This window comes from Ammospiza caudacuta, chromosome 17 (genome assembly GCF_027887145.1).
Source record: "Ammospiza caudacuta isolate bAmmCau1 chromosome 17, bAmmCau1.pri, whole genome shotgun sequence".
Taxonomy (NCBI): domain Eukaryota; kingdom Metazoa; phylum Chordata; class Aves; order Passeriformes; family Passerellidae; genus Ammospiza; species Ammospiza caudacuta.
This window is the reverse complement of record NC_080609.1, coordinates 10,677,437-10,705,345: the sequence shown is the minus strand read 5'-3', so window position 1 is coordinate 10,705,345 and position 27,909 is coordinate 10,677,437. Positions and strand designations below refer to the sequence as shown.

Sequence of the window (27,909 nt, the reverse complement as noted above, 5' to 3'; positions counted from 1 at the left end):
CTGACCTTAGTTTATTCAGATTCCTAAACTTCACTCTCCTGTGAAGAAGAAAATTATACATCTCACCATGTAGCCATTTTTACTTCTAGTTTAGCTCACACTGAATTTTATTATGACAGGAATGGAAAAGCAATAGAAAAGCTTATTTTATTAGCTAAATTCCACTATCTTAAATGTGCCAGACAGAAAATGGAAAAATAATCGGAATAGACATAATATCTCTACTTATGGTAAAAGGATTACCTGAACTAAGTGATGCTGCATGCCAATTCCTTCTATTTACTCAAACTTGATTGCATCTTTCAAATCTCGGATTCTACCTCTAAAAACAAAGCGCTTCTACATTTTGCAGCTGCCGGGCAGCTCCGAACGAACCTGAGGGAATGAACCGCTCGTGGTTTCGTGCTTCGAACAGGGCGCAATGGCCGGGGCACCGCGGAACCCCCGTGCCCACCGGCCGGAGCTCTCTGCGGGAATGGCGATCCCGACCGGGCACGACCCCGGCTGAGGGAACGCCGGGCACAGGCTCCGGCTGAGGGAACGCCGGGCACAGGCAGGCTCCGGCTGAGGGAACGCCGGGCACGGCCTCTGCCTGAGGGAAGGCCAAACACAGGCTCCGGCTGAGGGAACGCCGGGCACGGGCTCCGGCTGAGGGAACGCCGGGCACAGGCTCCGGCTGAGGGAACGCCGGGCACAGGCAGGCTCCGGCTGAGGGAACGCCGGGCACAGGCTCCGGCTGAGGGAACGCCGGGCACAGGCAGGCTCCGGCTGAGGGAACGCCGGGCACGGCCTCTGCCTGAGGGAAGGCCAAACACAGGCTCCGGCTGAGGGAACGCCGGGCACGGGCTCCGGCTGAGGGAACGCCGGGCACAGGCTCCGGCTGAGGGAACGCCGGGCACAGGCAGGCTCCGGCTGAGGGAACGCCGGGCACAGGCTCCGGCTGAGGGAACGCCGGGCACAGGCAGGCTCCGGCTGAGGGAACGCCGGCACGAGCTCCCTCTCCCGCCGTTCCCGCGGCCGCCGTTGGGGGCGCTGCGGGGCTCCCGGGCCGGGAGCGCTTCCCGGCCGCCGCTGCGCTTCCGGGGCGCGGAGGCGGAACCGCGGCCGGGCCGGGGCCGCTGGAAGCGCGGCGGGGCCGGTGCCGCGGCGGCCTCGGGCCGATCCCCGATGGTGTCTGGCGGCTGCTGGCCCCAGGCTCAGGATGGCGGCGGCGGGGGCGGCCGGCCAGGAGAAGCAGCTCGCTCCGACCCTTCTCAGTTTCTTCATCTACAACCCCAAGCTGGGGCCCAAAGAGGGAGAGGTACCAGGGGGATGTTGCGCCCGGGGATGCGGGGAAGGCGCGGCGGTCCCTCCGTGCCCGAGGCCGGGCCGCAGCGTGTGCGGGCTCGGCGCTGTCCCTGCGGAGCGGCCCCGCACAAAGGCGGTCGCAGCTGCGGCTTTCCCGGCCCGCGGCCGCCGCATCCGTACCGGGCATTTGGGTACCCGCGGGGCTGGGTACGACTGCCGCCCCCACTGGGGTCTGGCACTGCCTCACACCGAAAAGAAACAGTAACCAAAGGTGTTGTCTGCAGCCCGGCGTATGTTGTAGATGGGGAGCTGGACAGTCAGCAACTGTTTTGCTGATGCTTTAACTTTGTCTAAAAATCTTTCTAGACGTAGCTACAATATGGTAGAAAGGTTACTGTTTAACTTAGTTACAGTGAAGTTACTGCTAGTGTTTATTCGCCGGTGTGTCCCTTAGTAAGGAGAGTCAGGAAGCTCTGGTCTCTCGCTTTAGGTGACAGCGTGTTGTGTGGTTCAGCTTTAATAGTTCCTGAACAGAGCAGTACTTACACACAGAGCAGTGACAGGCTGAGGAGGCTGAGCCTGCCCTCAGCACGTTCCCGGTCACTCCGGCCCGGGGGAAGCTGCTTGTTCCGCTGGAGGATGAGGCGCTGTCCCGAGGGACCCCAGCGAGCGGGGGACGGGGCCGGCAGGAGCCTCTGGAGCTCAGCACAGCCCCGTGTGTGGGGTGGAATGGTCTGGCTCACCGTGGCAGGTCGGGTGGACTGGCTGGGAGCAGCTCTGCACAACAGGATCAGTCTGAACAACAGGTCCTACGTGAATCAGCAGTGAGCGCTTGTGGCTGTGGGAGGGAGGGAGGGTGGCTCAGCAGGTCCAGCCAAGCCAGTGCTTCCCCTCTGGCCAGCACAGTGGCTGCTGTGATCTTCCAGGGATTCCCAGAGTAGGAAAAATACTGGCAAACTGAAATAGCCTAGTGGAGAAGCCCTGAGTGAGTCAGTCAGTCAGGGGGTGCAGTCTGTGGGGTACCAGAGGAGCCTTTGATAACTGCATTTGTGCATTCTGGAGGAGAGACAATGTGGAAAGGGGGCAGAGGGCAGTCTCTGCCTGAAGGAAAGCAGTAGATGATGGGGTGTGGTTCTTGAAGTGAAAGAATGAGGATGGATGGAGGGAAATTCTGATGAGATAGAAAAAAAAATTCTTCAAGGTGAAGTGATCTAACATCAGAGCAGAGCTGGAAAGTTGTGGGATTCCCATCTCTGGAGGTATTGAACACATGACTGGACAAGGCCTGGGGCAATCTGAGCTCCCTTTGAAGCTTGTCATGCTTTGAGCTGGCTTTGAAGCTTGCCTTGCTTTGAACAGGCCCAGAAGTAACTGGGGCCTGTGATATCAATAGCCTTCAATTTACAAGGCCCTTTGACATATCATGGGATGTTTGACTGCTTAAGTGTGCTTAATATATCTTTTATCCATTATTACAGAAATCCATTTTGGTACAAAATAAAATTCTGCCTATGTTATTAAGGGATTAAAAAAACAAACAAACCATGAACTCAATATTCTTTGATTTTGTTAAAATGCATTTGCTTGGATTCTTTTTTTCAAATTTTAGGAAGAAAAGAAGATTCTCTTCTATCATCCAAATGAAGTAGAAAAGAATGAAAAAATTAGAAATGTAGGGCTGTGTGAAGCTATAGTACAGTTCACAAGGTAGGAATTCTGATTGCATGGGTGATTGTTTTGGCACAAGCACTGTATTTTAAATATCTCAGTTATATGTCTTCTTGCGAGTGTGTATAAATATCTATATCTACTTACATGTTTTCTTTTCAGGACCTTTAGCCCAACAAAACCTGCAAAATCCCTACATACCCAGAAGAACAGACAGTTTTTCCATGAACCTGAAGAAAACTTCTGGATGGTCATGGTACTTATGCACGTGATATGCATATTCCTAAAGCACCATCCTGCAATGTTCTCAATGCATTCTGCATTGTCTCATACCAGCCTGTTCCACTTCCTAGGTTGTACGGAATCCCATCATAGAGAAACACAAAGATGGAAAGCCAGTCTATGAATATCAGGAAGAAGAATTGCTGGTAATAATGAATTTTCCTTTTTTTTTAATGAGTTATGTTGTATTTTTGAGAGTACTTCCATCTAGAAATATCTTAGTTTAATTCTTCTTGAACTGCTGTTAAATTGATTTTTTATATATCTATATCTATCTTCATAAATGGAAAAAGGGCAAAGTACTTTTCAGTGAAGTTTAAAGAAGAGGACAAAATAGAGAATTATCCAGAGAACAGTTCAAGATCATTCAGTAAACACTGATGAACTATTCAGCTGAGACTTTTAGCTTGAAATAGGTGAATATTTCTTAGGATCTGTTTGTTTAATTAAGTTCTTAAATCTCTGTATTTTTATTAGGTGCCAGTATACATGTCATTACTTTCTTAAGACTGCTAGTAATATTTACTAGTCTGGAAAACGAAAAAAGCTCATAACTGTGATGGGATTTCTTGTCCAAGCTGCAGAATCATTATGTCTGTTGAATTGTATACAGGAAGGGTATTTGGCAGGGTGGGATAATAATTAAAAAGCTGGTTGGTCATCCTGCCCCTGTTCATTACAGTGTGCATTACTTTTGTTCCTCTCTGTTGTCCTGAGAAAAGGATTGGAGTCCTAGGGACTCTATTTTGCCAGATAAAATGATCTCTTTTTGTTCTGGGTTAAGATCTCAGCCCCATAAAACCTGCTGTAGTGTCCCACATTCTTCAGCCTTTGATTTGGATGAAGAGGACCATCAGAGAGAGGATCATTTTCACTGACCACTGGCCTCAGGGAAGGGCACTGTTTTTAATCCTTGGCATGAGTTCTGAAGGTTCTTTTGGTACTAAATGTGATGGGGGAAGGGACTCCCTTTATTGAAATCATACTTTATAAATACAGAGACATTTCTAGATGCTGAATGACAATGTCATTTAGCTTTTCAGAGCTTGATTTCTCCGATTTGTGTCTTTGCTGGCTCTTTGCAAACACATGTTATGTGTAGCTCAGCCAAAATACTGGTAATTCTGCCTCTGCTTGTACTGATGTGCTGCTCTCTTTCCTGCAGGACAAGGTTTATAGTTCAGTCCTCCAGCAGTGCTACAGCATGTACAAGGTAGGGCTAACTCTGGGGGCTCAAGGCCTTTTACAGGACAAGAGCATGAGATACTTCAATAACACATAAATTCTTGCTTCTGCTGCCATTAATACCGGGACTCTGCAAATTTAAATGTTTTTTTCAGTAAAGAAGGGATACATTTGAATTGATTTGGAGTATGTTAAGGAATGGGAGTTATTTTGTAATCCATATTCATAACCAAGTTAAAAGAAATGTCTGTAAATGATTACCCAATTAACTGATTATTTTCTTTTTAAACTGTTAGCTTTTCAATGGCACATTCCTGAGAGCCATGGAAGATGGGGGTGTGAAAGTGCTAAAGGAGAGACTAGAGAAATTCTTCCATCGGGTAAGACCTCATTTTTCAGGCACATACTGTGATTCTGCACTGGAAATAAAACCCAAAAAAAAAGAAAAAGTGGCAGCAATGTGACTATAAAACACAGGCAGTGGAAAAGATGTAGAGTCAACACAAAGTGTGTGGTTACTCACTTTGTCAAATACTTCCTGCTTTTCTGACAGATTGGGGTTCTTTCAGTGGAGTTGAACCACAAGCGTGGTTATGACTTGATGGAACAACTTAACTGTTGGATCTTTTTTCTGATGGAATTGTGTTCCTTCTTTCAAAGTTCTGCTTTAATGTTTGAATTGGTTACTGTGATAACAGTTTGTACAGACCTATTTGAGTGACTGTTGAAGATTCATTGAGCTTAGAAGGAATTTGGGGAGGTCATCCAGTTCAGCCTCCTACTCAAGGGTAACACTGAATTTAAACTCTCCTGCCCAGTGCTTTGGGTGGTTGAGACCTGAAAACATCCAGGGGTGGAGATTCCACAACCTGCATGCTTAAAGTCCTTTCATACTGTGAAATAGTGAATAGATGAATTTTTTAACTCCTCCACTCTACTCCACTACGTGGAATTAGTAGCCAATCCTAAGAAGGCTTCAGGAAATATTGCATGCATTGTAAGTAGTCTTCAGAATGTTATTTAATAGCTGATGTTATAGTGAAAGGATAAAAGGCAAAACCTATTTTTCACATAAAGTAACTGACTGAGTAGTCTCATCTGGCACAATTTTGAGTTCCTACATGAGAAGTTTCATCACACTTGAAAAGTGCCTGCTCCCATTTTTCTTGTTTGCAAGCAAGGAAACAGGACTGCTGTCAGCAGTTTGTACTTTGTGGTATTGAGATCTGAGATAGTGATGGAGTGTAGGCACTGTGTAATGGTGTTTAAAATTTTGTTCTTTTAACAGATTTGTAGAATGGCACAGTGTTGTCACAGCATAAACAAAAGTACAGGCTTTGCTTGTGGACTTGGGGAGGGTCTTGCTTGTGTAAGACTTATGGTAGACTCCACAATAAACACCACTGGCACAAGGAGCACCATGATGAGCCTTCGTGTGCTGCTGTCCAGACTAAATTAAAAGTAGACCTTTGCAAAAAACAAAGTAATAAATTTTTATTGCTAAAACAGAGAGACTCACAAGCTGTGCCAGAGATCTGTCACCCTGTTGGTCTGTATTTCTTGTGGGCATTCAGGAATGTGAAGTGACTGTAGAGGGAGCCATTGGATAAAGCATCTTCCACAGACCACTTGACAGAGCATTTGAAATCTCTTGCTAAAGATTACAGTCTATCAAGAAAGTGAATAATGGAAATTATTTATTCCATTACACATTGAAAGCATCTGTGCCTATTTCTACAACTGGATCTGAAATTAAATATCAGTAAGATAGGCTTTGCTTGCTTATACTCTCAAAAGATCTTGAACTTTCCTTAAAAGCTGTTTTCATAATGATTAAATAAAAGCAAAGTGATGCCTGGAATCCCATTCATGCACTCACACATGGAATCACAGAGTGGTGTGGGTTGGAAGGTACCCCTAAAGGTCATCCTGGCCAGCCCCCTGCTATGAGCAGACATCTTCAACCAGATCAGGTTACTCAGAGCTTTGTCCAGCCTGGCTGTGAATGTTTCCAGGGATGGGGCAGTCACCACCTCTCTGGGCAAGCTGTGCCAGTGTGTGACCACCCTCATTGTAAAAAACTTTCTCATGTTTAACCTAAATTGAGCTTCCTTCAGTCCAAATACAAACCTTTGTAAAAAGTCTGTCCCCACATGAAAGAATGTGTCAGACAAATAGCACTGGAAGAACTTTTTTTTCTTTGATTTTTAGTCCAGATTGTAGGGGATTAGACTCAAATTTGTCCTTTAAATCCACACCTTGGCAGTTTTCTGAATTCTAAAAGCCAGTTGTCTTTGTTCTCTCAGTACTTGCAGACACTGCACTTACAGTCTTGTGATCTGCTGGATGTGTTTTGTGGAATCAGCTTCTTTCCACTGGATAAAATGACTTACTTGAAAATCCAGTCATTTATAAACAGGATGGAAGAAAGCCTGAGTATAGTCAAGTACACTGCCTTTCTCTACAATGACCAGCTTATCTGGTAGGTACTTCAGTAATTCTTTTGTGTTTCTTCAATTTCTAGTCCTATGAGTAAGTGCCATTATAGGGAAGCTTTTAAATTAGTGACAGAGTTGGATGAAAATGAGAAAACATGAGTCAGGCTGCCATTCAGTAAGAAAGGCATTGGTCTGAGCTAGTTAGAGGAAAATGTGTGATCTGAACTGCAGCACAAACATAATTTGCTTCTTTTTCCCCACAATATTCTAGGAGTGGACTGGAGCAAGATGACATGAGAATTTTGTACAAATATCTCACGACATCTCTGTTTCCAAGGCACATGGAGCCTGAGGTAGCTGGGCTGGGGGTTTTGAGGGGCAAGGTAGTTGGGTGGTTTTGGTATTTTGTTCCTGTTTATCTGGTACTAAAGACTAAAATACCAAAGAGAAATCTCTTTTCTCTCTCTTCTAAGCTGTTTTTTCCTGTATGTTCTTTTCCCCCTCAGTTAGCAGGAAGAGATTCTCCAATACGTGCGGAAATGCCAGGAAATCTCCAACACTATGGAAGGTAGGTCTTGTTTTACTGCCACCATCTACTGCTTCTTCCCCCCAGGCAAAGCATTTGGGAGGAGTGTGTGTGTTTTGAATACATATTCCACACACAGTTCATTCCTGAGGGTCACACAATTGTTGCTGCAATGTAAAACTTCACCCTTGGAAAAAAGAGAAAATGCTTCATTAACAGTACAGCAGATTTATTTTTCTTCCCATTGTTCTTAATGCACTGTGTGACAAATTTGGGAATTGTTCCAGTCATTTCTTTTCAGTCAAGCTCTCCAGACAAAGGTGCAGTTTAATCTAGGATTTATCTATTTGTTCTTCCTCTGCACTCTGCATGTCAGTGAGGAATTCTGTACTTAACCAAGTGGGCAACATTATTTTGCATAATTGTGGGTTTGGACATCCTTAATCATGAGAACTCCTAATTGCAAGTTTGGAGAACATCTGTTAAATTCAAGAAACTGAAATACAAGTATTCATCACATCTGACCTGTTGAATTATTTTCTAGGTTTCTTACTGGACCTTTAAATCTGAATGATCCAGAAACAAAATGCCGTTTCCCCAAAATATTTGTTAACACTGATGACACTTACGAAGAGCTTCACTTAATTGTTTATAAGGTATTACAATTTCCTCTGCAATTACTCCTCAGAATTAGGAATCATTGTGCAGTGAAGGTGACAATGATGTGAAATACTTAGAAATTGTATAGAAAGGTGTACTATAAGAGACAGAAAACTGGCATTTCTAGCAACAAGCTTTAAAGCTTGAATCCTCTTCTCTCCTCTCCTGTACCCTGTACAAAACAATTATTTTGTTTTATTCAAACAAAATACCAGCCTTTAGTTGCTTTAGGTGATTTCATGCCTTGCTTTATATGGGATTAATCAATAAAACAAAAAATTTTTTGTTCTTACCTTAAATGGGAGATTCTTGCAGGTATCTTTGTATAAAGTGCATTTTTACCAAGTTTTATCTTTCCCCTACAACTTAAGCAGTTAATTGAATTTTAAATTCATAGCTGAATTTTAAAATCATAGCTAACCTGTGTTGTGCAGGACTGCAAAAAGGTTATCCTATTGAAGTGTTACCTTTAAAAAGGATTTTTAAATCTCTTCTCACCTGTGTGTGCAACTTCAAAAATGAAGTTTTGTCATTTATTTCACTTAGTGAAAGTAATCTGTTGTAAATGGCTTTTTTGCTTTTGTTTTGTTCCAGGCAATGAGTGCTGCTGTCTGCTTTATGATTGATGGCAAGTACCTATTAGCATCAATTATTTGCCAAGACTTTTCTATGTAAAATACTTTGACATGCAGCTTGTTTTACTCTTGAAAAATACACATATTAATTTGGTTTTTGAGTCTCTTTTTCATGAGTGCTTTTATCAGTCTTTTATCTTTGTTCCAGTGGTCCAAGTAACTCATTTTACACAATAAAATGACTAAATACTGCTTCACTTAGCCATATTCAAATTCACCTCTGAGGTTTGAATTGTGGGAGAAATTTGTCCTTGGACTCTCACTGATGTTTTAAGAAAACAACTGCAGAAAGTGTACCTTCAGCTGTGGGAAGAGAATCTCACCTTTGCCTTTTCTCTGCCTGACAGCTTCAATTCCACCCACACTGGAGTTCTGCAGAAAACTGGACAGCATTGTTGGGCCTCAGCTCACGGTGTTGGCATCAGACATATGTGAACAATACAACATCAACAAGAGAATATCAGGGTTTGTACCACACTTCTTTTCCTCATTAGTTGGTGAAATTTAGATTAAATGAACCGCTTAAATAATGAGCCCAAATTTTGAAAGCGTTAATGGTGTACTTAAAGCAATGCTTGTCTACTTTTCTGCATCTTAAGTGTTTATAAATGCATGTTATTGCATATCTGGGTCTCCCTGAAGTAACAATAGGTGTTACTAATTTAGGAACAAATGTTTATTGTCTGGCTGGAATGGCAATTTTAGTGAGTAAGTTATTGGGTTGCAGTGGAAGCTTTACTGTTGAGGACTTTTCCAGAATTACTGCTTCTTGAAGTGTTGCCATGTATAGTAGGTGAGGAAAAAAGGTCTTTTATTTTCCTATTTTGCAGGACTAAGGTAATTACTTGAGGGGCAAAAAACAGTCAAAAGAAAAAGGATGCTAATGCTTTAGAAAATATCCTTCACTTAGAACTAGAGCTGACTTGCAATAAAATTGCATTTATTTTTTGATAGATTTATTAGTTAGGAAGCAAGAGCAGTATCCCATATGGCAATATAAAAGGATTCAGCCAAAGATAGGTGTGTGAGTGAACTCAGTCAGTGGTACCATCCCAAATCAGCAAAACTGCACAGGATAGAATAGGGTGTGCTTGAAATTGTGCCAATCTACTAAATCATTAAACTTGGGGTTTTTAGATGTCATCTGGGACTGGCTTTGGCAGCTTTAACTCTTTAAAAGTTTAATGCCACGGTGTCCTGAAAACATGATACAGTTCCTTGACACTAATGCATGTGGGTGACAGAGAGCAGGGGTATCTGGTTGTTTGCTAAGGTGAGCAGTGTCATCACAGTATCTTCTGCTTCTAAATAATGCATTGCCTCAAGTACCAGTTGCTGCAGCCAGTTTTTGGTCAGTCTGAGTGTGTTGTGACTTCTACAAAAAATTACAGCTCTAGGTTTTTAATATTAACTTCATAAAAGAGGAAATGGAGGAAGACTGCCAAGGCAGGAGTTTGAAAATAGTCTCTTGCTTGGCCCACACAAATGATGTGGGGGAAAATCTAATTGCCTGGATCAAGAAAGAGTTTGTTCTCTTGGTTGTAATAATGAATAGCACATGACTTATTGCTCAAATTAAAGACCCAGGATCCATTCAAATCAGCTTTGACTGGCATAAGGGAGAGCAGCAGGAACAAAATGCGGCCAGGAAAAAACAGCTCATTAGAAAAATGCAAATTAATTACTATTCTGAAGTGGGGCAAGGCCTTCAGACTCCCCTGTGTGTGTTTTGCTGGCAGCCTGAGAGGCAGAAGGGGAAATACTGGCTGGTTCTGCAGGCTTGGTTGTCTTATTTTTTTAAACTGTGTTAAAATGAACTTCAATCTCAAAAGTCTCTTCAGTGTGAAGAGAAGTCCAGGCTGTGTAAGTTAGCTCTGCACTGGCTCACTAACCATTCTCTGGGAAGCCTGTGCTTAAAGAGCATCTTGGTATTCACAAATCACTTTTTCTTTTTAAATCTTCCTAGGGCTGAGAAGGAACCTCAGTTTAAGTTTATCTATTTCAATCACATGAACCTGGCAGAGAAAAGCACCATTCACATGAGGAAAACCCCCAGTGTATCACTTGCATCTGTTCACCCTGACCTCATGAAGATTCTGGGTGACATCAACAGTGACTTCTCCAGGTAATGCCTGACTGTTAAATAGTCTGGAACTCCTCCTGTCAAGCAGATTTTTTTTCTTTGCAAAGGAGTGGCCATTTCCAGTCTTTTTGTTGATGGCTGGCTATTCATGTTTGGTATTTTGTGCTGCTTAGAAGTAGTCCATCTTAAAAAAAAACCAAAAAACAAACTTCTAGTGTCCTTTTAAACAAAAAATTAAAAGAGGGCCAGGGCCTCTATCAAAGAAAGTATCTCATCTATTGGAGGCTTCAGAGTAGTCATAGAAAATGGGATGGGAAGCACAAGAGTCTGTCTAATCTGGGAAAGCAGTGTAAAGGACAGGGACACCTGCTTCTGCCTGTGTCACCTGCCCTGACACAGCTGGTGGCTTCTAGGGCTGAGACAAAGGATGAAGTGCAAACCTTGCAGTTACTGAAGCCCTGCTGACAGAGAAGATAATGCCTTTAGTCAGTGGGTGTCATGCTGCAAGGTAGGAGAGACCCTCTGTCACTACAAAAGTTAAGAAAGAACATGACAGTGCTGAATGATTGGGATGCCCCTAACTCCAATTAGCAACAAGCTGTTTCCCCACTATGCTTAAGGACAAGGTTTCCATTTTTCTATAAATGAAGAAAGTGTGTTTTATGATATAATGGAAGTACTGGGTTGTGACAGCTTTATAGCAGATATCCAATTGTTGAGCACAGTTTAGGTCTAGGTGTAGCAGTTCTGGGAAAGCTTAGTATCACCAACCCATCTCCAGCTTTCAGTGTTTGGTCCCTGTGCAGCAAATCCTCATTCTGTGAAGTGTGTCCTTACCAGAAGGGAGGGGAGGTGCTTTCTTCAGTGTTTTCACTGCAGTGCTTGGCTAATGAAAAAAATTACTGATTGACACATTTGGGCACGTCCTGAGCAGCCATTTCTGAAGCCTTCAACCTGGACTGAATGATGGCCAAGTTAGAACTGGTGTTTTCTTTGATACTGCACAACCACAATTTCTGACATTGAGCTGTCCTAACAAATGCAGATAAAGTTGTTGAAGATGATCTTGCTGCCACCTTCTTTACTTTTTACAAATTCTTTCAGAGTTGATGAAGACGAGGAAATTATTGTGAAGGCAATGAGTGATTACTGGGTAGTTGGGAAAAAGTCTGACCAGCGAGAACTCTATGTTATTTTGAATCAAAAAAATGTAAATCTGATTGAAGTTAATGGTAAGGATTGTTTCTTATTACCTTTAAATACAGTTACTCCTAAAATGTGTCCCTAGAGAAGTAATACAGCCCATCTCATGAGGAGTCTAGAGAGGGACTGATCTTTGATGGAGCTGCTGAGTTTGCCTAAGGTTTTAGTCTGCCTACTCCCAGCTGTGAAAGGACAGCATAAATATTCAGCAGGCATTTTTAATTATTAATCATTCTTCCTCCTTCAAATAATAAAGAACAGCACTGTGAGCTTAGTTTAGGCATAATTTAAAAAGTGTATTACAGCTGAGAGATGAATATATTTACATCTGTTTGTCAGTGATGCAGGGTTAGTTACTCACACATCGTGGCTGTCCTGTCAGTGATCCCCATCCATCACTGTCTTGTTTCTAACGTGGTTTTGAGAATGATTTACTGGGACTAAGAGGGAGAATTAACATTAAGATGCAATAAGCATTTACATTGCTATTTCTGTAAAAATCTGTTTGAATCTTGCAGCAATGCTAGGGCTCTCCATTCTAACAGGAGGCAATGTGCTCCTGTTAGCACATCCTTCCCTTAGACAATGGGAAAGAATTCCTACCTTGCAGGACCAAAGCCCAGCAGCATTTTAAAAAGAGGAATGAGCTGTGTAACTTGGCAATCTCTCTGTAACTGTATTTCAGCATCAAACCTACCACAGAGAAACAGTGAGTGAGTGTTTCTGTGCCTGATAAACCTAGGAAGTTTATCAGTCTACCAAATAACACAAAGCAAAAGTTTTGCAGACTTGATTTACTGTAACAGAATATCCTAATTCCTCCTTTCTCTGAAAAAGGGGTTATCATATACTTCCCTTAACTTCATGTTAAGCCAAGTCTGCTGCTGTTGCAGTGTTTTTGAGAGGCCCACAATTTACACTTAAACCACTTTCAGCCACTGGGAGACATCAGACTTGACTTTCTCCTACTGAAGAGAGAGTAATATTAAGTGTGTTTCTACATTAGAAACTCTCAGGACTTTTTCTGTTTGAGTTTTATATTCTCCATGACAATCCCCAGGGCTTTTCTTGAGGAGGTTTCTGTAAAATACAAGACTGATGGGGCTTTTTTGGTTTTTTTTAACAGAAGAAGTGAAGAAACTTTGTGCAACACAGTTTAATAATATTTTCTTCTTGGATTGATCTGCAAAGGGCTGATTTATTGAAGATGTCAATGTCAGGCACTTGTTCAACATGAGAAGTTATTAGTCATATTATTGACTGGAATAATGACAATAGTAAAGCAATACTTGCTTTGTAAGAATCAAAATTTCTACTAAAATCTGTAAACTCTGACCATAAAATTTTTAAATTTTAAAAATGTTTATGTCCAAACTAATTAAAAACCAGTCTGAACTCATCTGTACCATTCCATTCTGATATGTTATGTGAATATTTTGCTGAAAAATAAAACTAATAATTGTTACACTTTAGAAGCATCTGTGTTCATTTGCATTGTGTAACTTGCTGCTAGTTTACCCAAAACTGGTGTAAAAGGCTGCTCCCTCTGAAAGCAGCAAGTCTTGTGCACACAGTTGAGCCATTCTTACAGCTTCCTACAACTGTGGGTCTTCTGGGGCTGTTTTGGTTTGGTTTTGGTTTTTTTTTTTTTCCCTTATTGGAAGAGGACTTGCTTGAAGCTTCAGCAGTTCCCAGCAGAGGATTTATTTCTTTTTCTTTCTGTCAGCAGTTGCCTTGGTAGCTGTGGGTGCTGCCTTAGCCTCACTGCCTCGTGAGCTTTTTGTTGGTGAGGGTTCTCTCTTGGAGACCTCTTTTTTCAGCTGGAGGTTTCTCCAGTAGAGCAGTGTCTCCCAAGATGATGAGGCTTCTTCACTGAGCCTGACACTCTCCTGTAATGCAATTGCTTCTTGCTTTCTTGCCTCTTCTTCTTCTTCTTTTTCAGCAATAAGTCTGCATGAACAAAATTTGAATTTAAGGTACTGTAAGAGAAGGGAGAAAGGTTTCCACTGGCCAAACAACTGCAGCTCTAGTCAGAGTATGAGCAGCATAAACTGCCACAGTGTAGAGAAGCAGAAAGTCTCTAATATCCCCCTCAAGTCCAAATATGTCTTAACTGCCTTTGCACAGAGCAAGAACCAAGTGCCAGGAAATACCAGAGCTAAGTTTGTAACTTGAAAGCAGCCTGGATTTGTTACCCCAGCCAGGGGCAGAAAGCACATGAGTTACATTCTGTATGTTACTAATGAAACCTGTGTGAGTCTGTTTGCCAGCTACAGTAAGCTATATTAATTTCTTGAACACGCTTCTCATTTTCAATTATTTTGCTAGTGGAAAAGAAAGGATAAACAGTACTGCCAGACAAGATTCAACACTCACCTTTTCAGCTCCTCAGCCTGGATCTTTCTCAGCTCAGCTAATTCAGCATCTTGGGGGTTTTTTTCTTTTATTTTATCTCTCAGCACTATTTCACGCTCAAAAGCAGGGAACAACTTAGTTGTGAAAAAGATTTCCACCTGACACATCCAGAAACTACACAGCTCCTTTTGTTCATCTTTATCTTCTTTTGGTTCATCTGCAAGATGTAAATTAAACATGTGTATTTAGCAGGGCACTTCTATTTCAAATGTGTTTTGGACTACAATATTTCAGCTCTGACACTGCAAAGGGAAGGTCTGGCCTCTGCATGGTACAGAGGATGAAAGGTGTGAGACACTTGGAACTGAATGGGGGGAGCTTCAGTGACCTGGCCCTGGGAATGGCACAAAAAGACAATGAACTCTCCCCTTTAATCCTGTGCTAAGAGTCTGCTGCAGTAACCTGATGACAGTTCAGTATCTGTGCCTCCTGTGCATGGGGGAAGGGATGGACAAACATGACCAGCTGAAAGGACAGAGGGTGTGCCAGTGTCCCTTGTCATGTCAGGGAACAGGCCAGGCCCAGCTGATGGGCCCTGAACAAAACTCAGCCGTGTAACATTTCACCCATCAGATTTCAGCTAAAGAGCTGATGACTGCACAAACATCCTTGTCTACCTCTGTCCTTGGATTTGAGTTCTGTAGCAGCAGAAAACATTAAACAAATACAAAAACCAACCCAGATGAGATCTGCTAATGAGCTGGAAGGAAGATGGTACAGAAAACTACAACCCTCAACATTTCAAAGTGCTCTTACTGAACATCTCTCCTGCCTGAATGTTGGCCTGTCCTAACATAAGGCATCTTATCCCAGCTAGTGGTGGTGCACCATTAATAATAATTCTTATTTTAAGTAGAAGCAGCAGGACATGGCAGTAATACATTTTATTTGTCCAAGACACTCCACAGACAGGCTTGCATCTTGAGCTTCTCATAGAGTAAATACAAATTACAGCTTATAGATGTCCTGCAGATAAAATGTAGCATTTTGAAACTGGGGAAACTTTGTGAGCCAGTTCTTAAATATCTTATTTAATTTTGAAGTTTTATTTTATTTTTTAAAATATTTTAAATTTTTTAAAAATCTTCCTCCAGAATTAATGCTCATTTACTGCCCTCTTGTGACAAGCTGAAATCTGCCTATACAAATAAAACTTCACAATTCAAGAGCTACAAGAGATTTGTGTGTATAAGTCCTAAAACAGTAGGATTGTTTTACCTATCAATTCCTTTTCTGGATAGGAATCTTCTTCTTCTTTTACATCCTTGTTTGGCATTGATCCATCATCTTTGCTTTCTCCAGGAGTTATGGGAAATGAAAGAAGAGTTTCTGATATTGCAAAGAAAGAAAATTAAAATTTCTCAGCCTTTAATCCTGTGCATGAAATTCCAAGTTTGATCTTCAGCACAAACAAATACAGGTTGTCATCTGCCATGAAAGTCAGACCTGTGGTTAAAATGCTTCTGAAATTATGAAAAGTTTGTTTCTAATGAAGGCACAATGCAGAGTTCAAGCTCCTGTTTCCATGCCCACATGAGTGGACAGAACAGGATAAATTAAGATTTAAAAAATATTTTTAATGAAAAAATGATAGCTTCTAATTAAAAAGCATAGAAAATTTAGAGATTCCAACTTAGTCAGCCATCTGTGTACAGCAGGCATGGAAAGGTAAACTTAAACTTCGTCATAATTGCCAAACTGAATGGAGCTGCCCTCTGTGACTGCAATACATCACCTGTTTCCATGAGCAGCTCCTGTTTAATTGTTTTGAAAGCTGCAGAAAAAGTGAATCTCCTCAAGCCACTTTATGGTTTTATAGTCACTTTATACAGTACTCACCCAGCAGAGAAGGTTGAGGAGCAGGCTCTGTGTCTTCACCAGGTCTCTGTGGCTGGCAAAAAGTTTTAAACTCAGTTACTGAATGTCTGGCCCTGTGTTCAAATCCCAAAGTGAAATCCCAAGTCCCTTTCAGTTGTGCAAATTCCCATCTCCAAAGCATTCTGCCAGCCAAATGCATCCTGCCATCATGCTTATCTCAAGATATTTCTATTGCAGGAGTGTTTCACCTTTTCAAGTATTTCCAGGTAACACTTTCCCTTCGATACCAGCCAGGCCAGCAGGATTATCCTATTTCAGAGCTAGGGAAAGACAGCACTAGAGAAAATGAAAGCTCCTGTTCTTTGAGCTGTTCTCTGTTCTTACATGTTGCTCTACATATTGTTCATCTATTGTTCATCTGCTCCTGAGTGCAGAGCTCAGCTGCCTGGGAAATGTCATCATTTATGTCTGTACCAATTATACTTCTGCTGCACCAATGAAATGTAACACAAGAAACATTTTAGCCTCAGAACATTTAAATTAAGAATTTCTTTTTCTTTTGTTTTACTATTTTAAGTGGACCACTTCACTGTGCAACTGTGTCACTGCTTGCAGTGATGCTGCAAGGGAATGGGTGCACAGGGTGGGAACAACTGGCTAAAGAATGGGAAGTGGTGGTGTACAGTGGCACAGAGGCTGTGAAATTATGTTTGTGAATACTCCTTGAATTAATAAAAATACTTTCATCTTGTGCATAATTCCAAATAATAACAATTCTAATTCATGTCTTCAACTACTCTGTATACACAAATTACACCAGTGTCACAGGCAGCATCTCACAACCTACAAAATCCTTATTCTGAAGTTTAGCAAAAAGAAAAAGAGGACAGCTCAACTGTGGGCAAACAGCAAGGCTTGCTACACACAACAGCTTGTATAAAAATGCCATTTTTACAGGACAATTTTAGACATTCAGCTTAATGCAGAAGAGACAAATCTTTCACCAGCCAACCAATCTGTCAGTTCTCCTTCAGAAGTACTCTATGTGTATTTTCAGTTATCTAGGAAAATGTGCAAATGTGTTAAAACTGTCTACACTGATGTTAAAATTTAAGGTACCAACAAACAGAAAAAGCAGAAAGACACAATCAAGAATTCATTTATGCAAAAAGGGGAGAGTGGTTTCCATGGTCAGGAAACAGAACATTTTCAGGGCCTGACTTCACTCTCTCAGTGGACACAACAACATTGAACAGGTCTGCATCTGCTTTACCTGGGGTGGAGCCTGTTCTGTGAGAGACACAGCTGAGGTTTCATTGGGGACCTCCTTGATTTCAAAGCTACTTCTTTTCTTATTATCTTCAGCTTCTTTCTTCAGGACCATATCCTCAGTAACATACACCAATGCACATTCAAGAAGAGATTCAAAAAATTCCAGAAAAACCATCTAGAGTAAAACAAAGGCAGTGGTAAATTAATTAATTTTTACAAAATCTCTTCATTAACAGGCCTGTGTACCTGAGCAAGCAAAGAACTCAGAAGTGGCAGTGAAGTCCCCCTGGCTTCATTCATCTAGTCAAACATCCCTTTGTCTGAAGAAAAACTGAAAACAGACAAAGCTTAAAATATTCAGGAGAGGATATGATGTGTTACACTTTATACAAATCATATTGAGCTGAAGCACTGCACTGATTTTTGTTCTATCTGGAGCTATGAGAAATTTCTCTAACAAGTAACTCACAACTACAGCTGTTACCTAACACATCATATTTTAATTGCATGGGATGCTGCTAGAAACCTTGAGTGGGTTTATAATGGATTCCTTAGTAAGACTTCCACTGTGTGTTCAGTTTATCAGATCCTGTTTAAAACAAATTCAGTTATGCTATTTACAAGAGGCTGTTGCTAAGTAAGAGTTAATTCTTTAAGGGTGAAAACTCTCTGTACTAGGCCAGTTCTCAGGTAGCACAAGAGTCTTCTTCAGTCACTGAGGTGGCAGCACCTCACATGTCACTAATCAGGTTTCTTGCATCACCAGATTTTCAGGATCAGTGGGTTCACATCTTAATTACTGATCCACCTTGCCAGCCCCAGTGCAGTGATCAATCCCTCTGTGATCACTGCATATCCACAGTGTCAGGCAGCTCCCCAAGGACAGAACTGTCACTACCAGCACTCCACTGCAAAGGGGATTTCCCTGCCTGGATTATGGCACTCCTAAGGACCTTTCTGAATGCTCAAGTATGCTGACACTGTGCTAAGATGAGAAAAACTGCATTTGCAGCAGTTCTTAAAAGCAATTTTAACTGTTCCTGTACCAATGAACTATGTTTTAATTTCCATACACACCTCCAGCTCCAGGTTGACACCATAGATGTCAGGTACAGAGGCACCAACTTTGACAAGTATTTCCAGAACTATTGGAGCAGTTAATTGTTCACTGAGAAGTTTAAAATCCTGGGTAAGAATAAATATCACATGTTAACAGCACTTAAGGCATGCCCCACATGGACCTAATCTACCTCCCTTTCAAGCCTTTGCCAAAATTTCTAGTGGCTTCAAATGATACTTCCACTTTTGTAATTAACAGCAGAAATTCTAGTCCTATTGAAGCCAATGGGAATTTTCCCTAGACTGCAAAAGCAGTGTTACAAAAGAACTTGAGAAAGTTCATACACAGAAATACAAAAAAATTACAGTTTTGCTATCCAATTTTTTCTTCATGAAAAAATTGCTCAGATTTATAAAGTGAAGCACCCCAACCCTAGGCATACCAGGGGGAATTGTTCTCTACCTTCATAGTAATCTTGATCTGTCCCCAAATTACTGAATTTTAGTAAAGAATCTCATGCTCCTCTTGTAGTAAATACATTATTGAAATGGTTTATGGTGTTATTTCAATAGCTGTCAGTCTTTGACTTCTAACAATAGGACATGCTCATATACACATTTTATAGATGGGGCAGAGGAAGACACAGTGGGGATCAGAAAAAAATATTTATATTCCCCTAAACACATCTGTCTAGGATTTGATAAGAGTAAAAAATTACAATTCAAATCTTTAAAAAGTCCATAAATAACAGAAGAACAACTGTTCCTTTACAGCTCCTTGGACAGTTTGCACAAATAACCTCATTCCCACCTTTTCAATTGAGCAGAAGCCACAGGGACTATTTTAAAAGGTTCATATAAACTGAACAAAGAAAGCACATCTAATCACACAAAACAGAGCAAAATGAGATTATTACATCCAACATCCAGAGGAATTGTCTCAGCTTCACTGTGGAGTCAAATGGAGGTCTGGGACATGGTCTACAAAAATCTCCATATATTTCCCAGCATTTCTCAAGGTAGTTCATGGCAAAAGATGAGAATTCTCCACCAGAATATAAGATACCTAAAATGAATTGGGAAAAAAAGACATTAACAATAAAACTGCAATGCATGTGATACTAATTAATGAATTCTGCAGAGAAGAAATAGCATTGCTTACCTTGGACACAACAGGCAGAGGGCAGAACATTCCTGGACATCATTTCTAAGAAACACTTCTGCAGATGGGGAACTTCATCTCTGCAGTTGAAACAAAAACTCTCTTGTCTGGGAAGATTCAAACTGATTACACTGAAATAAATTTCACTAAAAGATGAAACTTACTTGCACTTTTCATGATAGATATGAAATGCCAGGTGAACAAGGTAGCATACAAATGTTCTGAACAGTACTATGTCACTTGGATCATGGATGTCCTTAGGTGATTGATCACCTGAAAAATTTTTAGAAAAACAAATTTCTACTGTTCTCATGTATATTAAAATGCTTATAGGCATATTGATTTGTCAGCCCTTCTTATCCTCTCCATCTGCACCCCTCACAGTGTAACAACACTCCCAGAAATCTCACACCAGATAATGCAGCACTTCCAAACAAGTTTCAAGGGAGAACTGTCCCCCTATAGCTGCATCTTGGACAATTCTCTTTCTAGAAATGCATCCACTCAGCATATACAGAAATAAAAGGGGATTCAAAGTTGGAGGTAAACCCTTCACATACTAAGGACAGGGCAGGTCTAAAGGGATTTGATTGATGACCTGGCTCTATGGAAGACCAAAAAATACTACATGCAAACTAAAGTTAAGAACACTGAAAAAAAATTTTTTTTTCTTCTACTTCTCTCTCAAAATTCTCTCACTCTCTCTTAAACAGTAATGGCAAGACCAGGGGTGAATACATATTTTGAACAGATAGATCTTCAGTGCAATTTTTTATGTCGTATTTTATTTTGTATTTTCTCGCCTAAGGACCAGAAGTGCCCAGGGAAGTGGAAATTGATCCACTGAGAACTCACAGGCACAGAGGAACTGACTCAGGACCACAACTCCCAGAGCTGAGCTGCCAGGAGAAGTCGCCCTCCAACTCTGCACAGCTTACCCTGCTCACCAGGAGTACAAACCTCTCAACACTCGATCTATTTCAGCGAGAGTCACGGAGCAGAGATGAAAATTGCAGTCCTTCAGAAACCTCCAAAACTGCAGCATAGTCATGTTGCAAGTGTTGTCACAAGAAGTACAGCCCAAGGTACAGTAGAAGTAGTAGGCTCTTCTCAATTTTGAAATATGCCTCAACACAGCCAGTTCTACCTAAATAAAGCAGGATATGTTTTCAGCATCATCTCAAAGCAAGAAGAGACCAGTTTGTATTGATTCTGTAACTGGGCAGATAATTATTTGACCTTGTAACTTTGCATATCCCTGGCCAAGAGTTCACAAAAGCATTACTCAAAAGTAATGCTTCAACTCAGAGGGTTTTGGTGACTGATACAAACAAATCATCCTCTATCAGCAGACAAACCTCAGAGTAGCTAAAGCTGGTTGCTCCATTCCCTTCCAGATACGTTAGCCTATTTTTAATTGGCCTTTTTTAGTGGAAGCTCGGAAGAGGCAATATTGTCTATTCATACTTTTTGCTTTTCTGTTTTCATGGCTTTCAGATTTTCAAATAATTGTTTAATGAAAATCATTACTTTAACACCAATAAACCAGAAATAAAATAGTATGAAAAACAACACAGAGGAAAACTGAAAGTATCAAACAGTAGACTTATACTTTTTGTGATTCATTCTCTCTGTCTTCCCTTGGGAAGAAGGCAAGCAGTGATGATACATCCAAATCAAGATCTGATCCCAGAACAGAAATCTTTCCCAAGGCATTAACGACTGCAGTCCTTTCTATCAAACAAATAAAGTAAGTTAGAACAAACTAAAACAAAGCTCAATATACACACACAGAAAAACAAAATGTGTATTTTTCCTTCTTATATTACTAACTTGGAACAATAGATTCCTTCACAGTAAGCAGTAGAGATTTCACAACCAACAGCAGAACAACTGAAGAGCAATTCTGTCAAATGAACTCCTAACCAAAAGAAAATGCAGACATTAAAAAAGCTGTGAAACTTTCACACAACAGTTCCACTCATTACAAGATGTGGTGTGGATGTGCCACTTCACTCCATGTCACTCACAGAAACACAGGAAGGAAGCAGAAGCCATGACTCCCATTTCTATCTAAATTCTTTGAGGAAATATGTCTGCTCTTTGAGTATGTACAAACAATCTCATATTGTACTAAAATGGAACAACAAAATGTGAACTAAGTAAAATTTGTTTTGTTAAGCTGCTCACTAGTGCCAAAATTCTTTCTTAGGCTGGTGGCTCTCCGGTTCTTGGCCTTCACAGCAGAGCCTTGACGAGGAGGCCTTTCCACAGGACAATCATTCTCAAACTCTCCTTCCAAACAAACACCACTCTTGAAGACAAAGATGCCCTACAGATAGATTAATTATAATATAAATATAAAACAAGGATTTATAAAAGCCCCAAACTGCTAATTCTCTCAGTCAAATTTCCTTTTCAGAATCTTGGCTAAAATGCAATATATGAAACAACAAAATAATTTTTCCTACTGTCTTTTATAATGCATTTTGTCATCTATTAAATAGGTACACTGTTGGGATAAAGGACTGACTATATATCTGTTTGATTTGAAAAGTATTTTTCCCCCATACAGAAAGACTTGTTTGTACTCCTTAGATGCATATATGGCACTCCACTCAGAGCTTTTTCAAAAGTCTGTTTTATGAGAGGTTTTAAGAACTTCTTTGTGCAAGGACAGCTTGAAATCCATTAGCTCACAGTGGAAGTGTGAAATTCTGACCAACCACTGCAAAACTCAAGATGCACCTATTGAACTGAAAATCTCCACAGTGAAATACATGTCTTTGTATACCCAAAATATATCTAATCACAGAGTCAGCCTGTGTCCTTGGAAGGACTCCAGCTGCTTTCAGTGGAGTCTCTGCCCTTTGTGTGAGGATTCCATCCACACTGCAAACTGAATGAAGTTTGCTGTACAGAAATCTAGAGATCCACTCATCCAGAGCAGGACAGTTTGCTCTGCTGCTATCTGTAGTTCTGCCAATACTCACCTTGCCATGCTTCTTGTTATGTGCCCATTCTCCACTGTACATTGTTCCATCAGAATAAAGAAATGTCCCATGGCCATGGCGCTCCCCTTTCACAAAATTCCCCGCATATTCATTCCATAGAGAATACTTAGACAAGTCCATTCTCTTAAAAAACCATGTGTGCATGCCAGAACCGTGCTGAAAAAAAAAAAAGTGTGCTTAAAAAACAGATCCAGACTTTGGCAGACTCTGAAATAAAATCCCCCAGCTGATGGCTGCAGCACCTCAAAGCAGGGACAGAAGGAGATCCTACAACGGTGCATGGGAGAAGCACCCAGAGGATGCACTGCATCAACACATACTTGAGCAAGCTCTACCAGGGACTCCTAAATTTTAAGCAGAGTGAAAAGACAGAGCAAGTAACGCACCTTCTTTTTGAAACAGAATAATAAATGGAAGGAACTGAAAATGCCACAAAATTGTCTCCCATCATAAAACTTTTCCAAGAGGGAACAGTGTGGTCTAGTATTTTACAGGTGACACAGAAATAAATGCCACATATACCTACTGCTGAAGTCATAGCTCAAGCTAAGTCACAAACACTTCTTTAACTTTTTTTTTTTTAATTGAAAAATGTTTCTTTTTTCCACTAGGGAATGAAATTTTGATTTTATAAGACTAAATCAAAATCCCTTAACAATTTGAATATTGCTAACATAAGAATCAATTTACAATAAAGAACATAGTTTTTTATCTCAACTAGCAAACTCAACTGGCAAAAATCATACAAAGCTGCTTTGATTGTTGAAGTGAGGGGAGAACGACCATCCTTTGATGCATCGAACTCGAGTTTATTGATCGATCAGCCAGTTTAAATAACAGTGTTAACGAACTTCATGCATATTCCAAAATCCAGGTTTATGATAGGCTAACAGAGAAAACTCTAACCACTCCTTTTGTTTTACAATACCATTGATTGTTTACACAAAATAAAACCAGTGTTCCCACTGTGATATGAAAGGTTCCCAAAACTTCCATATCTGTTCCCAGGGTGCCATCTTTTCCCAGAGAGGGTGCTTTGCTTGTTATGGGAAAACTGCCTGAGAACCTTATTGTTTATAAAGTGATGCCTGAGAGAGTCTAATTGTTTATAGAAATCAGGCTGGGAACTGCTTTTGGAACTGCTTCACAGCTACCTTTACTTTTCTCTCAATTGCATGGCTTCATGGCCTTTTTCTTTAAGCCATGCTTGAACTAAACTCTCCACACTTGATATTGCACAAAACTCCCTATTTAGCTTTCCAATAGAGTAGTGGACAGATGCTGAACTAAAGAAGGGTTTCTGAGGAAGAAGTTATACCTGCAGGCCACACTCCCACTCTCCTTCATACTCTTGGTTATCTGCCAGCCATATCATTTTTCCATGTCCATGTCGTAGATTTTGCTTCCACTGACCAAAATATGTATTTCCAGATCTGTAGCTGCAAAAAACCAATAAAAGTTAATTCATACTAAATTCTGTGCTGATCTTATGGAAGATTTATGTGAAACCTCATTGCTAATAAATTTATAATTTATTAAGGTTAAATATAAGCATTAAATTGAAAATTGACTCACTATGACATGGACACAGAGGTTTTATTGTAGTCCCTTTATACCTCCTATTTTTAATTTAGAAATCACTCAAAGTATTAACCAGCTCTTTTTCCCAAAAATTCTTTGCCATAGCTATTAACAATATTTGTTTATATATAATTCTACAGAGAAGTCATTTATTCATAAGGCAGCTTTATCTGCTCAAATCAATCAAGTGTGTTTGCTAAATTGTGGTTTACCAAAGCTGATTTGGGACTTTGTCTTAAGCTATTTTTTTGTGTGAATGGTCAGTAGAAACAAAAATACACTTCTAAAGTCTGTCTTGTTATCATAAAGCACTTTGTACATTTTTTATTCAACTGCAGAAAGTACATACTACTATGAAATGAAAGCATTTGTATGCACTTTAAATAAAAATAAAAACTGTTGAGGGTAAGAAGAAGTGTTATCATATTTACCGTCTGAATCCCCATCCTTCTCTGACATTGTTTACCCAATCACCTGCATACCAGGAGGTCTGTTCCTGATCATAATAAATTTTACCCTGAAACAAAGAGCACAGTCACTTTAAACACCTAAATATTCATCTACCTGAATAAAACACCACATACAAATGATATGACGCTTGTAATCATGTTCTAATACTTAGGGTCACTTTGACTCACTGTACTGAAAGCAGATGAAGGGATAGAATTAAATAAAGAAAGCAAGCTCTTTTGATTAATATTAGGTGAGACCTTAGAAAGCACCAAATGTTCAAAAGAAAAATCCTATTCCATTACATCAAAGTCTACAATTTTTTCAAACCTCTTGGAAATACTTTAAGAGAGCTAACCCTGGCATCTTAATTACAGTACTCAGTCTGAGGTAGATAAATTTTCTGACCCATTCAGTCTTTTCCTTCCAACAGTATGGCTACAGTATTAACTGTATTCACAACCTCACAGAAGCTCCCTAGGAAAAACAAATCTCTACACAGCATAACACCATGCAACAGAGCAAAACCTTTGCACGGTAACACTTGCTGTTCCTGAAGGAGCCCATGCTCTCATTTAGCTCTTACTGACCTTTCCATGTCTTTTGCCATTGCACCAAAAACCAGCGTAAAAAATGGGATGAGTACCACTCCTGAAAACTCCATATCCATGCCTAAGTCCATCTTGGATTGATCCTTCATAAACAGTGCCATCACTCCAGGTATAACGGCCACAATGCGTTGGCACATTCTTAACAAATGTTCCCTGAAAGATTAAATGACAACATTCAAATCAAATCTCTGTTTCCCAACCTTCTGGGACAAGTCAGGCTTGTAACTGAAATCACTGCCACAGCTCTGCATTTTCCACTTCCACTGTACCAATTACTGCAACTTATCTACTTTCCTTCAATTTGCACATCTAACTGCACGGAACTGTGCTCAGTTATAACTTAAATTGTACTTTACCTCATACTTCACTCCATCAGCCCATGTGTAAGTCCCTTCTCCATTCATACGCCCTTCAGAAAACAGACCCTTCAAAATGAAGAGAATAGCATCACTTGCAGATTTATTTACTCTTACCCCAGCTGAAGCCTACAGTGACTGTAAGATTTTAAAAGAATTAACTCCCCTCCAACTACTAGTTTCAAATCAAGAGTTTTAATGCCAGAAACTAAATAGAGCTTTCAATGCTTCTCAGTGCTCTTGAGAGAGAACTTACTCTGCTAATTCTTAATAAACTTATACACTCACCTTGTATGTATTTCCTCCCTCAAAACATATAAATCCTTCGCCCTCATAGAATTCATTAACTTGTTCACCTTCATAGCTACAAAGAAACCAAACTAAAGATGAAGATTTCAAGTCACTGTCAATAGATCTAAATCACATAAACAACCATACAATCACATAAATGATCATAAATGACCTTTGATTTACCATGGTCTACACACAGGTCAGCTGATGCACCTTGTGTAGAACAATGAACAACAAGAAAATTTTCAATTTTTTGAAACTTCCTTGTAACATTCCACATCATTGTTGTGTTGCCTCAGACCCATAATTCCTTCAATTAAGAAAAAACCCCACATTGGTAGTATTCTCTACCTTACAGTCAGGCATGCTGGTATATGACACATTAGATATAAACATCATATTGAAATACAAAAGGATTTTATTAACATTGCCATTCACCTGCTTCCTCAGTTTAGGACATTCTGAAGAGATATGAGCAGCTTTAAGCATTAAAAGGCAGCAACAACTAAGATTACATGATATATTTTCCTTCACCAGTTATCTGTATACTTTAACAAAACTTCATTTAAGGTGAACAAGCTAAAAGAATGAGGGTTTTGGCAGGCAGAGAGCACCAGCAGCACTCTAGGATGCAGGAAGGCAGCAGAATTGCACATGTACATCTCCTAAGGTGCCACTGCTACTAGGTCTGCATAACCTGATTCTCTGCCACAAATCAGTGTTTGTATGACACTGGCTACAGCAGAGATACTTAAATGAGAGTTCTTGACTTCACTGCTGTATTTGTAACAAGTGTACCTTTCAACAATCACTTGAGCAAGAAGAGGCTCTTCGTGGAACAGGGGAACAGGCGGGACTGGTGGTTCCTCTGCCACTGGCTCTTCATCTGGTGCCTCTGGAATTGCTGGAGTTTCTTCACCCAATGAGTCACTTGGCAAATCTCCCAGAGTTGCTAAGCTGCTATCAGTTGGGGTACCTAGAGATTCTTCTGACTTCTCAGCAGCTGACTTCTTACCATCTTTCTTAGCATCTTTCTTCTTGCCATCTTTCTTCTTGCCTTTTATCATAGCTGCTGAATCGTCTCAGTGTGTACTTCCCTTATGAAAAAAGAAAATTTATTTCTGTCTAACGTACATGTTTTTAACCTATGAACTAGTTAAATAACCTAAAACACAGATAACTACCAAAAAAAAAAACAAAAAAACACCAACCAACTCAAAAACCCCCAAAACGCCAGTATTTCTGTGATTAATATAAATATATGTATTAAAGCAATCTCTGTAACAGCAATTCCTCAAGCCAGTGGTGTCAGCTTGCGGCAGGCAGGCCACAAGGTTAACAGGGAGCAATGTCTGTAAATTACATCCAAGTCTTCCATCAAAACCACTGTGATGGAAGTGTTATCAGTAGCCCTGCTTTTGCCACATGGAGATCTCCATCTTTACCCGATTTTTAGCTATTAATTACATTGAAAAGTTGAAAGCCGTTTCTCAAAGATATGCATTCGGCAAGTTCTGGGAAGTTACACCTGCACTACTATTATTGATTTAATTTGCTTTCAAGTTATGAGTTGCAGACTGAACGACAGCACAGCATAACCACCACATCTTGCAGTTATTTTGCCAGTTGAGAGCTACCTGAAGGTTACAGGACTGCCTGCACAGCTGCAATGTTCACAGCCGGGTATCACCGCTTGGTAGTGCAAGAACCCAACCTGCGAGTGCCGCAGCGGCGAGGCCGGGCAGGAACTGCCCCAAGCGGCACCGGCACCCGAGAGGGGAACGGCGGGGCCGGGCCGGGCCTGAGCCCTTACCGAGCCCGGTCTGAGGGGCAGCGAGGCCGAACCGGGGTCGAGCCCTTACCGAGCCCTGTCTGAGGGGCAGCGGGGCCGGGCCGGCGCCGAGCCCTTACCG

The 27,909-nt window shown here is 40.8% G+C and overlaps 2 protein-coding genes across 2 annotated transcripts; one reads left to right on the top strand and one right to left on the bottom strand.

The window, feature by feature from the left end:
• Positions 1-1,087: 1,087 nt before the first annotated feature.
• On the top strand, positions 1,088-13,458 carry CCZ1 (CCZ1 homolog, vacuolar protein trafficking and biogenesis associated). The gene is made up of 15 exons (XM_058815769.1): positions 1,088-1,300; positions 2,897-2,994; positions 3,118-3,211; positions 3,309-3,383; positions 4,403-4,450; positions 4,719-4,802; positions 6,729-6,904; positions 7,132-7,213; positions 7,367-7,428; positions 7,931-8,042; positions 8,641-8,674; positions 9,029-9,146; positions 10,648-10,806; positions 11,869-11,996; positions 13,094-13,458. The coding sequence occupies exons 1-15, from the start codon at positions 1,202-1,204 to the stop codon at positions 13,147-13,149; spliced, it is 1,425 nt and encodes a 474-aa protein (XP_058671752.1). The 5' UTR covers positions 1,088-1,201; the 3' UTR covers positions 13,150-13,458.
• On the bottom strand, positions 13,112-27,063 carry LOC131565087 (radial spoke head 10 homolog B-like). Its single transcript, XM_058815768.1, has 19 exons — positions 26,795-27,063; positions 25,994-26,069; positions 25,706-25,774; positions 25,329-25,502; positions 24,720-24,805; positions 24,026-24,146; positions 22,687-22,863; positions 21,884-22,025; positions 21,306-21,427; positions 20,654-20,840; positions 19,858-19,966; positions 19,694-19,773; positions 19,449-19,597; positions 18,550-18,657; positions 17,474-17,647; positions 16,222-16,273; positions 15,601-15,711; positions 14,344-14,539; positions 13,112-13,917 (listed from the first exon to the last, which is right to left on the bottom strand). Exons 1-19 carry the CDS (start codon positions 27,061-27,063, stop codon positions 13,671-13,673), a joined length of 2,649 nt encoding a protein of 882 aa, XP_058671751.1. The 3' UTR covers positions 13,112-13,670.
• Between the last annotated feature and the right edge of the window lie 846 nt (positions 27,064-27,909).